Genomic DNA, 14,671 nt, shown 5'->3' with positions numbered 1-14,671 from the left:
CTCACGTGACATTTGTTTTTTATTTATTTATTTTAATCTTTTTCAATTTTCACATTGGTTTTTTCTAAGAAAGGGGAAGAGAAAAAACAAAAGATGTGAATGCAAATTGGAAGAGAAAAAGTAGAAAGTGTGAGCGTAAACTGATGAGCCGAAGAGCATCTTATTTGTCTTCTTCAACCGCGCTAATATTCGTCTTAATCGTTGTTCTTCGTTTTCAAACTCTATTTTTCTAAAAACCCCTCTTCATCGTCCCAAACAATGTAGGTTTTTTAAAAATTTTATTTTTCTAAAAACCTCTATTCTTCTTCGTCCCAACGGTGTGAGTTTTAGAAAAATCATATTTTTCTAAAAACTCTTCTTTTTTTTCTTCGTCCCAACGGTGAAGGTTTTCTCATTGGACAAAAGTTTCAACGATTCAGTGTCCGTACCAATTGGGGTGGAAAGGAGGGATTTGTATTGTTGTTTGTAGTGGCGTCGTCGTTGTAGTGATGTAAGTTTGTGAGTATTGAGTCTAGTTTGTTCCTCTTTGTTTTTTGGAAAAGGAAAATAAAGGTGTCTATATTTCTTCTTTACTACCACTACGCAATATTTTTTGCTTACTTATGGCTACATAAGTGCTAACATGTGCATACGTTTTGAACATGTGTGAAAGGATGTATAAAACCTATTTCAATCTTCACTTTCTTCATTACCAGTGAGGAGTATATGTGTTGGTGAGTCAAGAAATGCAATTTTCGTAATTTAATCAACAACAACATATGAATTCATCCCTTATTATGTGCCAACTTGTGACTTAATAAATGCTAACTCAAGTTTATTACATTCCTTGACTCATAGTAAAGGGATGAATTCATATATGCACTTGGGTTAGCATTTATTAAGTCACGGGTTGACACATAGTAAGGGGATGAATTCATATGTTGTTGTTGATTAAATTACGATTGCATTCCTTGACTCACCAACATATACTCTTATTGGTAATGAATACTCCTATTGGTAATGAAGAGAGTGAAGATTGGAATAGGTAAGCAAAAATACTGTGCACGAAGAAATATAAACACCTTTATTTTCCTTTTTCAAAAAATAAAGAGGGAACAACGACGCCATTACAAACAACAATAAATTCCCTCCTTTCCACCCTAATGGGTATGAACGTCGAATCGTTGAAGCTTTTGTCCAATGAGAAAACCTTCACCGTTGGGACGAAGAAGGGATTTTAGAAAAATATGATTTTTCGAAAACCCACACCGTTGGGATGAAGAAGAAGAAGAGAGGTTTTTAGGAAAATAAGGTCTTTAGAAAACCCACATTGTTGGGATGAAGAAGAGGGGTTTTTAGAAAAATAGGATTTGAAGATGAAGAACAATAATTAAGACGAAGATTAGCGCAGTTAAAGAAGATGATGAAGGATTATCTTGTTTTCTTTTAGAGTTATGAATATGGTGAAGTTATTTAAGAAAACTTTTTGAAAATTCCCACTGGACATTAAGATAGCAAGCTATCTAGATGTGAAGGTTCATTTCTCAAGCTCATGAAAGGAAGAAGAGAGTTGGATTCAAGCTTAAACTCACACGACATAACAACACTTAAAGAACCAAAATGAAAGAAGAAACATTAAAAATGGAAAGCATAGAAGATGAAGCATGGAAGAAGCACGCCACTCATAATGGAAGAAGCACGCCACTCATAGGGGGGGATCTAAGCCAACCAAGCCCTAGAGATGAGTGATGGTGCCGCCACTTGCAAGCAAGATAAGGCAAAGGTGAGTTCACTTGTAGGAAGGAGAGCTCACAAAAATTTAATGGTTGAAACACAATAGTTTAGAAACAAAATGATCAACCCTTTTACAAGACAAGGAGCACCCTTTAAATAGGAGTTCATAGGGGTCCTTTAGCAAATACAAAAACATGAAAAAGGATTAACTAGCAAACCCTAAACCTAATGTGAGAATGAGTCTTGGCCAAGTGAAGGGAGATGATTGGTGGAGGCATTCCCATGAGGATTCTAGTCCAAAAGAGGAAGGAGTCCAAGTGACCTTCTAAGGCATAAACCACAAGGTATATGTCTACTTTTGCTTTTGCTTTATGCTTTTTGCTTTCCTCTCTCTTCCACTTCATCCAAGTGCTCCAATCACCAAGTGTCACCTAGCCATGCTCTACTTTCTCTTAATTACCTACAAAACAAGACAAACAAGGATTAGCATGTTGGTTTAAGTTAATCTGGTCAAAGGTCAACTTTGGATCAAAGTCAACAAGTCAACCAAAATAAGTCAACTAGAAACCAACTTAGGGAATTCAAACCAAAGTAATGCAAAACAAAGATAAAGGTGATGGAATAGAAGACTCCCCTCTAGACATGCTTCTAGTGATCCTTCTTGAGGAAGCTTCTAAGGAGGTGGTCACGCCTTCATCAGAAGACGAACAAGATGCTCTTCGGTTCATCAGTTTCTGCTTTTTCTCTTTCAATTTGCATTCACACCTTTTGTTTTTTCTTTTCCCGCTTTCTTCTAAAGAGAACCAATGTGAAAATTGAAAAAAATTAAAATAAATAAATAAAAAACAAATGTCACGTCAGGTAGTGAGAGAAATTGTCAAATAACGCTTGTCACTATATCATTTTCTTTTGTTTTTTCTTTTGGGGTGCAGATGGTTCAAAAACTGTGTAATCAAATTAATCAAGGTACAACTACTTTCTGCTGCGTATATGTAACCTTCCCCAACAATTTTTTCACCTTAGTACAAAGAGACTAACCATAAGTAGTTTTAAAATATCCATTTATCGAAATTGGTTTAAAATTGATTTATAAAGTGAAATTTATATTTATTTATTGTAAATTTAACTTTTAACATATTTTTTCTCATACATTAGGTTCTGAGATGCACTGACATTTCAACTTGGGTCACGTATCCGTGTTTGACACATATTTGTGTCCGATACTTTAGGATACTTTATTGATACTTATCAATGACGTATTTAATTTATAAAGTCATAATATACTACAAGAAATATTTTTAAGGGTTAAATATGTTTTTGATGCATTAACTTTCAGTGGATTTTGGAATTAGTCCATTTCAAAACTTTGGACCAATTTAGTCCTTCATCTTTTGAAATACGTGAATTTAGTCCTTTTAATCAAATTTTGTTAGGTTTATTTGATGTTTTGTACGCATTTCAAGATTTTATTGGAGTTGTTTATATTTTTTGACACATTTTTGCTTTAATGTTAAGTCAAATACTATTATGAAACATGCTTGAAATGTCAAATAAACTTCATAAAATTTGATTAAAAGGACTAAATCTACGTATTTCGAAAGATGAAGAACTAAATTGGTCAAAAATTTTGAAATGGACTAATTTCAAAATTCACTGAAAGTTAAGGGACAAAAAAACATAATTAAAAATAATTTAGATACTATATGATGACTAATTTAGATACTAATTTAAAAATTAAAAATTATTAGTAATTAAAATAGTTTCAAAAAATTTTAATTGGTCTCTAAATTGATAATTAAAATAGTTTCTATTAAGAATTGATTTGTATATTGGTCACTAACATTAGCTACCAAGATTTTGACCACCAAAATAAGTAGTTTCTAAATTGGTCACTAACATTAGCAACCGGATTTTGGCTACCAAAATAATTGAATTCTAAATTGGTCTTCAATTAGAAAATTGGTCTCTAACATATTCTTAGTTACTAAAATTGGTTATTATTTAAGAATTTTCTTTAATTGGTATTTTTATAATAACAATAATTTATATTTTTTATGCTGACAACTTTAGTATATATAGTTTTATTTTGGATTCACACAATAATGATAATATCTTTTCTATGTTTTTAAGAATCACTGTTCACTTTTCAATATTCATATATCACGTATCTATCATGTATTGTGTTCTATTATTTTGAAAATGAACGTATTGTATTCGTGCATCATATATTACGTTTAATAAATAACAAATTTTATTAAAATAAATTTTGAATGACTTTGATATTATTTTAATAAGATTAATTTAATCATCGGGTAGAACATGAATAATATTTATTAGAAAATTCAACTTGTTATCATTTTAGTAAGTTTAAATTATGTTTTTGGTTTCTATTTTCATAGAAAAATATTAATTTGGTATCTTTTTTTCTCTATTTTGGTAAATTTGATACAATTAGTTTATTTTTATCGGTATTGTACTAAGAATGTTAAAGAGATGTCACATGTCAGTTCATAATTATTTTTATATTTTAAAAAATTAAGAATTTGTCACATGACAATAATAACGTGATGTGATGGTAGCAATGCCACGTGTCATTGTTACATCATGTGTTATGATTTTTGTCTCATTTTAGTCTCTATATTTTTATTTGATCTCAATTTAAATTTCATATTTTAAAAAAATTATAATTTGTCCTCCAAATTAAAATAAAATTTAATTTTACATAAAAGTCATAGACATATTTTTATTAACTTTGATATTTTTATTATAAATTTTTAATAAAACTAAGTTTATTTAAATTTTATTTCACATTAAATTTATTTAAATTTGTTTTTAAATTTTTAATTTATATGTTTTAAAATATTTTAAAATTGTTTAAAATTATTTTAAAAATTTACATTTGAATTTATATAATTGTTATTTTTAAATTAACTAAGACATTTGTATATATATTATTGAACTTTACACATTTTAAAAATATACAATTATTTAAAATATAAATTCAATTAAAAAAATAATATTAAAGTATGATATAATAAAATATTAATATAATTATTTAAATTGTTTTATTAACATTACTTTTTATTAACAACTTTTAAACAATTTTTAAAAAATTTCAATGTAAAATATAAATTTAAATAAAATTAATTTTATTAAAAATATTTAATAAAAATATTAATTTTAATAAAGATATTTGTATACCATTTATAAAAAAAATGGTTTAAATTTAGAGATAAACAAAATTGCTCAAGACTAAATGAAAACAAAATATAAATAATAACCAAATCGAAAATGACGAAATGACAACTTGCGGAACAGAGACATGTTACACTACCACTGTCATATTGAGACAAATAAAAAAAAAGAAATCAATTCGATATTTTTCTACGAAAAGATATAATTTAGCTTTTTAACAACTACTTTCTTGAATTTAAATAATTACTCCTAATAAAAGAATTATTCACACAATATTATTTATAACATTTTCAGTTTTATTATTCTAGTAATTACATATTTGAATTTAAATAATTTTAATAACTATTATTTACACAATATTTATACCTATATACATTTTTTTATGTCCACATCTTTTTTTTCAATTTTATCTTCTCCGTAATTTTTTTTGAATTAAAATAATTATTTACTTTTCAAATAATTTTTTTAAAATGTAACAGTTTTTCTCAATTTGATATTTTTTAGACCTAATAATTTTTTCATTTAAAAATTGTAAGGCCCAATTAATTATGCCCCTTTTATTTTATAGACTATCCAATCTTATGGGCCTAAGGGGGTTGGCCTAATTTGATTTCTGACCTAAAGTGCCCAAACCCTAACTTGTGCTCACTTTCCGTAAAGACAGATCCCTCACTTTTCCTTGAGTTGCTACTGCCTTCTCTGCTAGGGTTTCATAGTGTGCTCAGTGTCACATTCAACCTGACCATTTTGGCTCACGTAACACTACAAGAAAAAATATTTTTAACGGAGGTTTATTTTTACATTATCCAGGGTTAAAACCTCTACTAAGTTCTTTACCCGGGGTTTCGATTTCCCCCGCTAAACCATCCTTGGAGAATGTGTTAGCCAGGGTTTTTACGAACCCCAGGAAGCACCAATCAATAACGAGATTTTTTATCCTCTTGTATTTAACATAGGTTTTAAAACCTCAGTTAAGTTTTGTGGGTTTAAAACCCCCCGTTAATTACCATGAATTTTGAAACCTCCGTAAAATATCGTGGATTTTGAAACCTCCATAAAATACTATGGGTTTTAGAACCTCCATAAAATAACATAGGTTTCAGAACCCCCATAAAATACCATGGGTTTCAAAACCCCCTAAAATACCATGGGCTTCGAAACCTCCGTAAAATACTATAGGTTTCAAAACCTCCGTAAAGTACCATAGATTTTTAAATTATTATTATTATTATTATATTTTTTTACTCATTTATCATTTATGTATTCATATATATTTTTTTCAATCACAATAATTTACATTTATTCTATTTTTTAATCTATATTAATGAAATTATACATAAATAGATATAAACTCATCAAATTGAAAAATTATTTATAGATGACTAAATGTATATCAAAGTATAACAAATATACGAATTCAAATTCAAATTCAAGTACAATATTAGTCAGCAAAAACTATCATGAAGTACTGCAATGGTTCTCAAAACATAAAATGATTCAATTAACTTCCACATTATATTATATTCTTCAACTATCACATATGATTTTCCTCATGTAAAAAACTTGTTGTATTAGTTGGCACACTTCCTTGATCAGAAACCTACAATATAAATGTGAATCATAATTACAAATGTAAACTCTGAAAAATAAAAGAAGTTATGCAATCTTAAACATTACTGGTGTAGGATTGAACATAGTCAACTTAGGAGGCAATTGACTTTGATAATTTTGAGAAAAGAAATTCAGGAATTACAGTGTGCCTTGGATCCATCTTACAATGTAATGAAAAGAAAGATTAATCATAATCCAGGATTCAAGTTGAGTGGATGAGAATGAAAAAAATTTAATTATAATTTGTCGACAAAAAATTTCCAATAAATTTCACGAAAATTATATCCAGATAGCTACAACACCATAATAGTACTTCATGTAGCATATGCATGATTTCTAATGTAATTTAAAATATATTATTGAACATGTTTAAATGCAATGCGATAAGGATTTAGATTCTGTAGAAGTTAGTAGCTCTATAATTCCATTATTTAGCATCAATATAGTGATTTCTGTTAACACAAAAATAAAGACCATAATATAGTGATGTTAGATATGGAAACAAGCTAAAGATATCTAATGGAAAAACAAATGAAAAAAATGTCACCTGTGCAAGACCTGGAGCATGATATCCCGCACCTAGTGCACCATAGGCACTGCCAACCAAACCATAACCGACATGTTGTGGATAACTTGGAAGCAATCATGGTCCCGACTTCTGTGTGTTTGACCCTCCAGACTTTTGATTAGACTGTGGCTTTGCCAAAGAGCACTCTAAAACTTTACCTGAAACATAGAATAAAGCTAATGAATATTGACAAACATTCACAAAAACAATCACAAAAGGTTGGACAATGTGCTACCTTCTAATTCATATCTTTCAGTGCTTTCATAGCATTGGACCTCTCTGCAAAATGTACAAAGCCAATTCTGTTCTTTTCTTGTCCAAATTTTTTATTATATTGCTATAAAAAATTAGTCAAGTCAATCTACTTTGATTGTACTGTGATGAATATATTAAAAAAAATTGAAAGAACAAAACATCTTTAAGTGCGTCAACACACTAATCCACCACAGCTTGAGTCAAGCCGGGTTGCAAAATTTTTTACTCACCAAAAAGTGAGTCAGGTTGAGCTAACTCGTATTTAACTCAACCCGAAGTGAGTAAACCCATGTGAGCCAGATTGGCTCAATTTGACACCCCTAGATACAATGTAGCTCCCTTCAAGACTCTAGTTAGCTAATGCATTCACAAAAGGACTTCTCTAGAACAATTTAGGGATCTCACGTTGAAGGGTAGTGTTGTTATACCAGCTAATAGAATTTAATATTAGTCCCTTCAAATTCTTAGGCTCTTGAGCGGCATAAAGTCTTTTGTCTCCATAACTGATGAAGGATTGACCCCAACCAAGGATGGAGGCACATGCTTAAGAAGACTAATCATGTTTAGAAAGGAAGTTCACTAATCCTTCATCCCTTTCATTTGTGTTTGTTATTTTTTATTCCCTAAGTTGACTTAGTTGAATCAACTTTAGTTGACTTGTTCACCTTTGACTATGTTTGACTTGTTGACTATAGTTGACTTGACTTAAGCCAACATGCTAATCTATGTTTATTTGCTTTGTTGGTTAATTAGGAGTAAGAAAGCAATGCTAGGTGGCGCATGGTGATTGGGGAGCATAAATGATGTGGAGGAGAGAGTAAAGCAAAGGCATAAAGCATAAAGTAAAAGGCATAAAACAAGTGTACCTATGTACCTTTGGTCTCCTTTGCTTTTAGCACACTTTGGCCACTATTTGGAGACATATGAGACACATTATTTGTCTCCTTTTGTGTTAGAACGAAATTAGGCTTGCACACACCATAGTTGGCTCTTTTGTCTCTCATTTTTGTAACCTTATTTGACCTAGTTTCTAGAAGCTAGGGTTAGGTTTTTGTAGAGACATCCTTAGGTATCATTTATTTACTTAGAGGCCCTTAAAATCTTCTATATAAGGGGTGCTCCTAGACATGTAAAAGGGTTGAACATTTTGAAGTAAAAACACTCTTGTGTCTCAACCATTTGTGAGAGTTTCCTCCCTTGGGAGTGAATACTTTTAAGCCTTATCTTGCATAGCAAGTGGCGGCACACATCCACTCATCTTCAAGGTTGCCATGGCTTCTAGCCTAGCCTTGTAGTGGCGTGCTTCTCACATTTTTACCATTTCTTTCCTTTCCATTTTATGTTTTCTTCTTCCTTTAATTGTTCTTGATTTTCTATGGTTTATGTGCTTTCCATTTCTTTTTTGTTTTGAATCAATCCATCATCTTCTTCTCTTGAGCTTTGTGAAAGGAACCTTCACATCTAGATAGCTTGCTATCTTAATGTCCAGTGGGGATTTCACTTAGCTTTCTTAATCAACTCACATCATATTCAATAATCTTAAAAAGGAACAAGATAATCTTTCATCAATAACACATCAACCTAGGAAGCTACAGGACTCTAACCATGACATCACAGCCAAAAACCATCTCCTTGCCCACACCTCAAATTATTTAGCTATAGAATCCATTTTTGCAGTATTTTCATGACTCAATTTTTCACAGTCGTGTAGAATGCATGTATTTTTATTCAAAAACATGAATTGCATCCTCAACTTCTTTACAACAAAAAACAAGTATGACCTTTGCTTTCATCTATCATCTATCCTAGCTCAGCAGTATCGTTTCCAGCTAACCCAAGTATTTTCTAATAGACCATTGCTCTCCAACATAAGGATCTTTGTTCACTCAGCTCTTTGCTCGAAAGCCTTCATACTTTTTTCAACTTCTTTTGACTCTCCTCACACGTACCTTATGTGTTCCATTCTTATGTATTAATTCCGTCTTTTATTTATCACTTCATTCCAGTGTTCTCATGCCAGTTAATATGAATGTGCCTATAGTTGTGAATAGTTTTTGGCATTTATATATCTATAATATAAAATCTTTGATACGAAAGTCACCCAACTACAGCATTTTTGTGGTCAGCCACTCCTCACTATGATTGATAACTATGAAGCTAAAGAAACTAATAGATGATGATGTAAATTTAATGACTTAATGGGTAGACAGTCTGAAATGTGTACCTGAAAAAGAATGAGCACCCTTAAATCACTTTTTCTCAACTCCTCAAGCATTGAATCAAGAAGTTGCAACTTTCCACTAGCTTTTAAATCAAAATCAAGATACTGAGACGGTTCGAGACCCTTGTTAAGAGAAGGTTGCAATTCTGGACCAACAAGATAGGGATGACTACAACACTGTCGAGAGATACCACAATAAAAATAAACTATTAAGAAAATACACAAACACTTGACAACTCTGGAGTTAATAAAAAGGAACACCAAATCAAATATAAAAAAAGTACACGTTAGTATATCAAATTCATTTTAGTTATGAATCAGAAACCCCAAATCAGAATTAGCATCAATTCATATGCAGCTAGGGATGATTGTAATTATATCGCTTAGTAGTAAGAACTTGTTAACAGTTTAGCACTAAACATCTAATAATAATAAATACATTATTTCATGCAACTTTATATTGTTTTTGATGTTATGATATGCATGCAATTTATTTAGAAAGTACAACCTAACCTTCCGAGTTAATATAAGAACATCACGAATAGCCTAAATGCTATCAACCTTTGATGAGGAGCGTAGAATAGAAGCATTTGACAGTAAAATAGAACAATACTGTTCAAGCTGCAGATTAGATATTTGTACAGGAACCCAATACTCAACAAACCTAACGGAGTCAGACTTGCCTCTATATGGATTATGACTTGACAACCTCTCCTTCAGTTGAGTGACACTATTAATGGAATTAGTTATTAAACCAGCTTCTTTTTCATTATTAATTTGAGAGCCCTGCAGCATGCTTGCAGCAATAGAATCCCCATCTTCAAGCTGATAAACATCCTACACAGAGTATTATTCTCGGCAAACAAATTGCAAATAGCAATCCCCTTTGCCTAATTAGACACTCTACAACTTCTAAATAACTGCCATCAGTTATTCTCTACGAATAACTATCATCACAGTAGTATCTAATTCTAATAAAGAACTACTGACGCAATGCGAGTTACTTTCTAGCACATATTCTACCCATAACTACCAACATGACTGATATTATTATACTAGCATCTAACAGTACATGAATGCTCATACCAGTTATTATCAGTTCCTATTAAAAGGTGGTTGTGGTCCTCAATCGCTGTCACCTTTAGAAACACCATTTTATCCTCTATTTCTTTCCCAATAAGCAAACCTTAACTTCCTTCTCTCCAACAATACAAACTACTTTTCACTAAAAATAAATAGAAATCTGAAATTCATAATATAACATATTTCCTTCAAGGGTTTATCCTATTGTACCGATAAACCAAAAAATCTAGCTTGTGTACCAGATAAGTCAGCTAAAAAGTTTCTCATAACTTTAACCATAACTATAAATTATCAACCAAGCTTAAGAGAAGGAATACATGTGAGTCAAAACCTGAGATGCAGCAGAGGAATCAACATTTTTAGGATCAGCCCAGCTCACTGTTGGAGCATTCTCACCTAGCTTAAATGTTGGGCTCATCATCTTTAGCTTAGAATACTCAGCACACACACTATTATAATAGTCAATAAAAGCAAAGCCACGATTGTTATTGGTGTTCTTCATATCCTGAAATAAAGGATTGAACAAACAGAAATATAAGAGCAATTAAATAAAAAAAACCACAATGCTAACTCTTGTGTACATGCAGCTGGGCATAATGCCAAAGCAGTATAATAAAGCTTTCAAAGCATGACTTTCATGATGATTTAGGAATGACTAGAACAAAAATCCCTAGACAACACTTATAATTTATTGTGGAAATGGAAAGCATAGCACAACAGAAAAGTACATACCTTGACTAGTTCCACACCAGTAACTCCAGGTCCAACCTCAGAAACAATCTTCCTCAGATCTTCCACACCCCAACTTCTAGGAACATTGCAACTCCACATCATCAGGAGTCCCCAAGCATTATCAGGACTAGTAAAACTCTGCATATTATAGGAGGAGGGAGAATCATCAATCAATTTGTGTGAATACTTTCAAACAATCTATTCTAACTGGAATATGAAAACCCGGTATATGAAACAAGACTGTAAGACGAGTTTTTCAAATATATCACATCAGAATAGCCAAGCTAGCATAACTTCTCTAAATTACATAAGATTCCAATATGGACTTTGCTTACCACACGGCTAGTTCCATAAGGAAGAGGCTCAACTGCAGAAATAGTTGCTTGCTTAGTGGCAACTAACAAACCCTGATCAGGTGCATGGTTCGACTCTTTTCTATGTGCCTGAACAGTAAAAAAGAAAAAAAGGTTTTGACACAAAATAGCAAAGTCAGAATCCAAGACTTACCAGCTAAAGTTGGGCAGGAGAAAATCCAAGGAGAGAAAGACAACTTTTGTTTATCATTTATTCTTTTAAATTACAAGAGAACACAATTTTGATTACTACAAGAAAAACAAATAGTAAAACGAAATCAGTTGCAGACCATGTATTATATATTATATAATGAAACAATTTAAAGCAACAAAATAATCTTTTGTGCGTGATACAATATTTCCAAATAGTTCCCCAATCCATGAAAGCTCTAAACTTTGTGAAGTCGAGACCAGCATTCAAAGGTATCTTTGACAACTTCTCTTCCAAGTTTATCTACTTACAATTCTGATTACTTATGAAAATGTTTTAGCTTGTTAGAAAGGAAATAAAATCCTCAATAATAGTCTTAATAATTTATTTACTTTCTAATAATCATATACAAAAAAAAAAACAAAATTAGGAGAAAAGGAAGTTCTCCCAGGAGTTAATCAGTATTAACTATTTCATTATAATTAGTGTATACCAAGAAACAAGACAAAAAGGGGCTAGGATAAGCAACAAGAGAAAGGAAAGCATAAAAAACAGAGAACAATAGATGAATAATAAAAAGCAAATTACCTGCATACGGGTAACAACTACCTATATGGGATTTGTCAATAGCACGTTAACACACCTACACAAAGATTTATCTAGCAATTAGGTAATACCACTACACATGAGTACGGAGACAGTGAGACAATTCATAGTCATTTCTACCAACATAATCGGCATTTAACAGTTTGCGCTTTTATTAGAGGAATGTAAATTCAGTTGTTCTTTTACGAAGTCAAATTTGAGAAATGTCGAAATAGAGCCTTCAGAACTAAACGATGATGTTAATATGCCAACTTAACTGCCGTAGCTGAAAGAAAAGCTTAACAAGAACTTATATTTGTTGGGGTAATAGCAGAGTATAACCAAATGGGTTTGTACACTAAGACAATGTAAACTACCCGGATAAAGCAACAGTGAGAAGAGAGGAGAGCATGCCAACTGATCCATCACTGACACCCATTTTCTTTTTCTCTAGTGCAGCTGCTTCAGCCATGTTCCTGAATATTTGATAGAAATAATAGTAAACACCCTGTACAATAATCAGTATTGTACTTACAATGAACTTACAAGGAATATCAGTTATGAATGCTTAATGTCTGAGATTAACATCTTACCTTAAATTCAGTATTATTTAGCTCTTTGATGGCTTTAGAAGCCAAGTCCACACTTCTAAATGTTACAAAACCGAATCCCTTGTTCTCGCTGGAATGCTTTCCCTTCATCACTCGAACCTATTTTCCTCAAAATTCAAGTTAGGGAATGACATTATCTATAAACATGAGCACAATACAACAACAATGGCACAGACTTACCTCTGCAACTTCCCCAATTCTCTCGCAAAAAGATTTCAAATCCTCATTTGAGTCATCATGAGGAATGCCACCAATGTATACTTCAGACCCATGAGGAGGAAGAGCAAGGAGTTCGGCATGTTTTTTCTTCTCGTCCTCATCTTCCACCTTTGCTTCATCACTGCTATGGTTTTGCATTGCATCCTCTTCATTCACTTCTTCAATCTCTTCTTCTTCTTCTTCCTCCTCTTCCTCTTCTTCTACCTCTACCTCTTCTGGATCCTCCTCCTCTTCTTCCATCTCCTCTTCTATCTCTTCCACTTCCACTTCTTCGTCTACTTCTTCATACTCAATTTCTTCTTCCATAGCTTCTTCTGGATCATTTTCCTCCTCAAAATCAACCTTCTCATCAGATTCAACTAGCTTCTCAGAGTCAGATGGCTTAGCAGCTGATGAAGAATTTGCTTTTCCCCGAGGCATCTTATGAAACTAATGAAAGAAGCTCGTGAGGCAACAGTGAAGAAGGCACAGAGGCTAGAAGAAATCCTGGGAAGAAGTATACACATACCGAAAGGAGGAAACAAAAAAAAAAGGCCAAACAAGGTGTCGCAGCGAATGAATCTCAGTGGAAGCCGTGCAATGAGACAAGAGTCACAAGACTTATACGGCCGCAACGCGATAGACTTTTATTAAAGGGTCAATGACTACATAATTATCACAATAAAAGAGACTAACGAAGGCGACGAAAGGAAACGAGAACAATAGGCATGTTGGCGAGCACAAGCTCTTATGTTACACAAAGCCAAACGAGGGTCAATGAAAATCCAGATTTACAGGAACAACATGAAATGTAAATATGAAAATTTTCCACTCAAATGCAAGGTGATGAACAAACAATTACCTACAACTTGAATCATTACAGGTAGCTCCTTAAGAAAATGAAACAAATTAAAAATCTAAATCAGAAGTACCTACATCCCTTAGAGTTGTTTCCCACTATTCGCTGCCTCACATTCTTCTTCGTTGTTGTTGCGAATGCTGAAGCTCATGTGAACTGAATAGTACACCTTTGTTTCATCAACGAAGGCAAATTTCACCTTTCCTTTCTCGTATTATTCCAAAATTCAAAGAAATTAACAACAAAAACTTAACCCTAAATTACATTGGTGAGAGAATGAAATATACTACCTGTGATCATGCAAGAATTGACAACCGCGAACAGAGTAGGCATCGCAAATGGAGGAAAAAAACCTAGAATGAGACGATGAAGTGAGAAGCACCACTTACTAGAGAGACAAAACACGGAAACAGATGAATGTAGCGGTGAAGGAGACTGGGCGGTGAGTGGTGTCGCCGTTGTGGTGAAGATCTTGATCTCGCTGGCAAGAGTAGAAGTGATGGTGAAGAGTGAAGAAGATTACGGTTTAAAACTAA

General features: G+C 32.4%; 1 protein-coding gene across 11 annotated transcripts; it reads right to left on the bottom strand.

Annotated features, from left to right (window-relative positions):
- Positions 1-6,255: 6,255 nt before the first annotated feature.
- On the bottom strand, positions 6,256-14,671 carry LOC114187803 (heterogeneous nuclear ribonucleoprotein Q-like). 11 transcript variants are annotated; one of them, XM_085674790.1, is made up of 10 exons: positions 13,061-13,183; positions 12,845-12,943; positions 12,471-12,525; positions 11,714-11,821; positions 11,379-11,516; positions 10,978-11,151; positions 9,567-9,740; positions 7,323-7,424; positions 7,067-7,245; positions 6,256-6,508 (listed from the first exon to the last, which is right to left on the bottom strand). In XM_085674790.1, exons 3-8 carry the CDS (start codon positions 12,474-12,476, stop codon positions 7,326-7,328), a joined length of 699 nt encoding a protein of 232 aa, XP_085530916.1. In that variant the 5' UTR covers positions 12,477-12,525; positions 12,845-12,943; positions 13,061-13,183; the 3' UTR covers positions 6,256-6,508; positions 7,067-7,245; positions 7,323-7,325. The 11 variants fall into 11 exon arrangements, with proteins under 11 accessions (XP_085530916.1, XP_085530920.1, XP_085530917.1 ...); XM_085674794.1 differs by lacking the exon at positions 7,323-7,424; XM_085674792.1 differs by lacking the exon at positions 6,256-6,508 and having other exon boundaries at positions 7,323-7,366.

This window comes from Vigna unguiculata, chromosome 6 (assembly GCF_037176805.1).
Source record: "Vigna unguiculata cultivar grain cowpea cultivar isolate G323 ecotype 2 chromosome 6, ASM3717680v1, whole genome shotgun sequence".
NCBI classification, from domain to species: Eukaryota; Viridiplantae; Streptophyta; class Magnoliopsida; order Fabales; family Fabaceae; genus Vigna; species Vigna unguiculata.
This window is presented reverse-complemented; position numbering and strand designations above follow the sequence as displayed.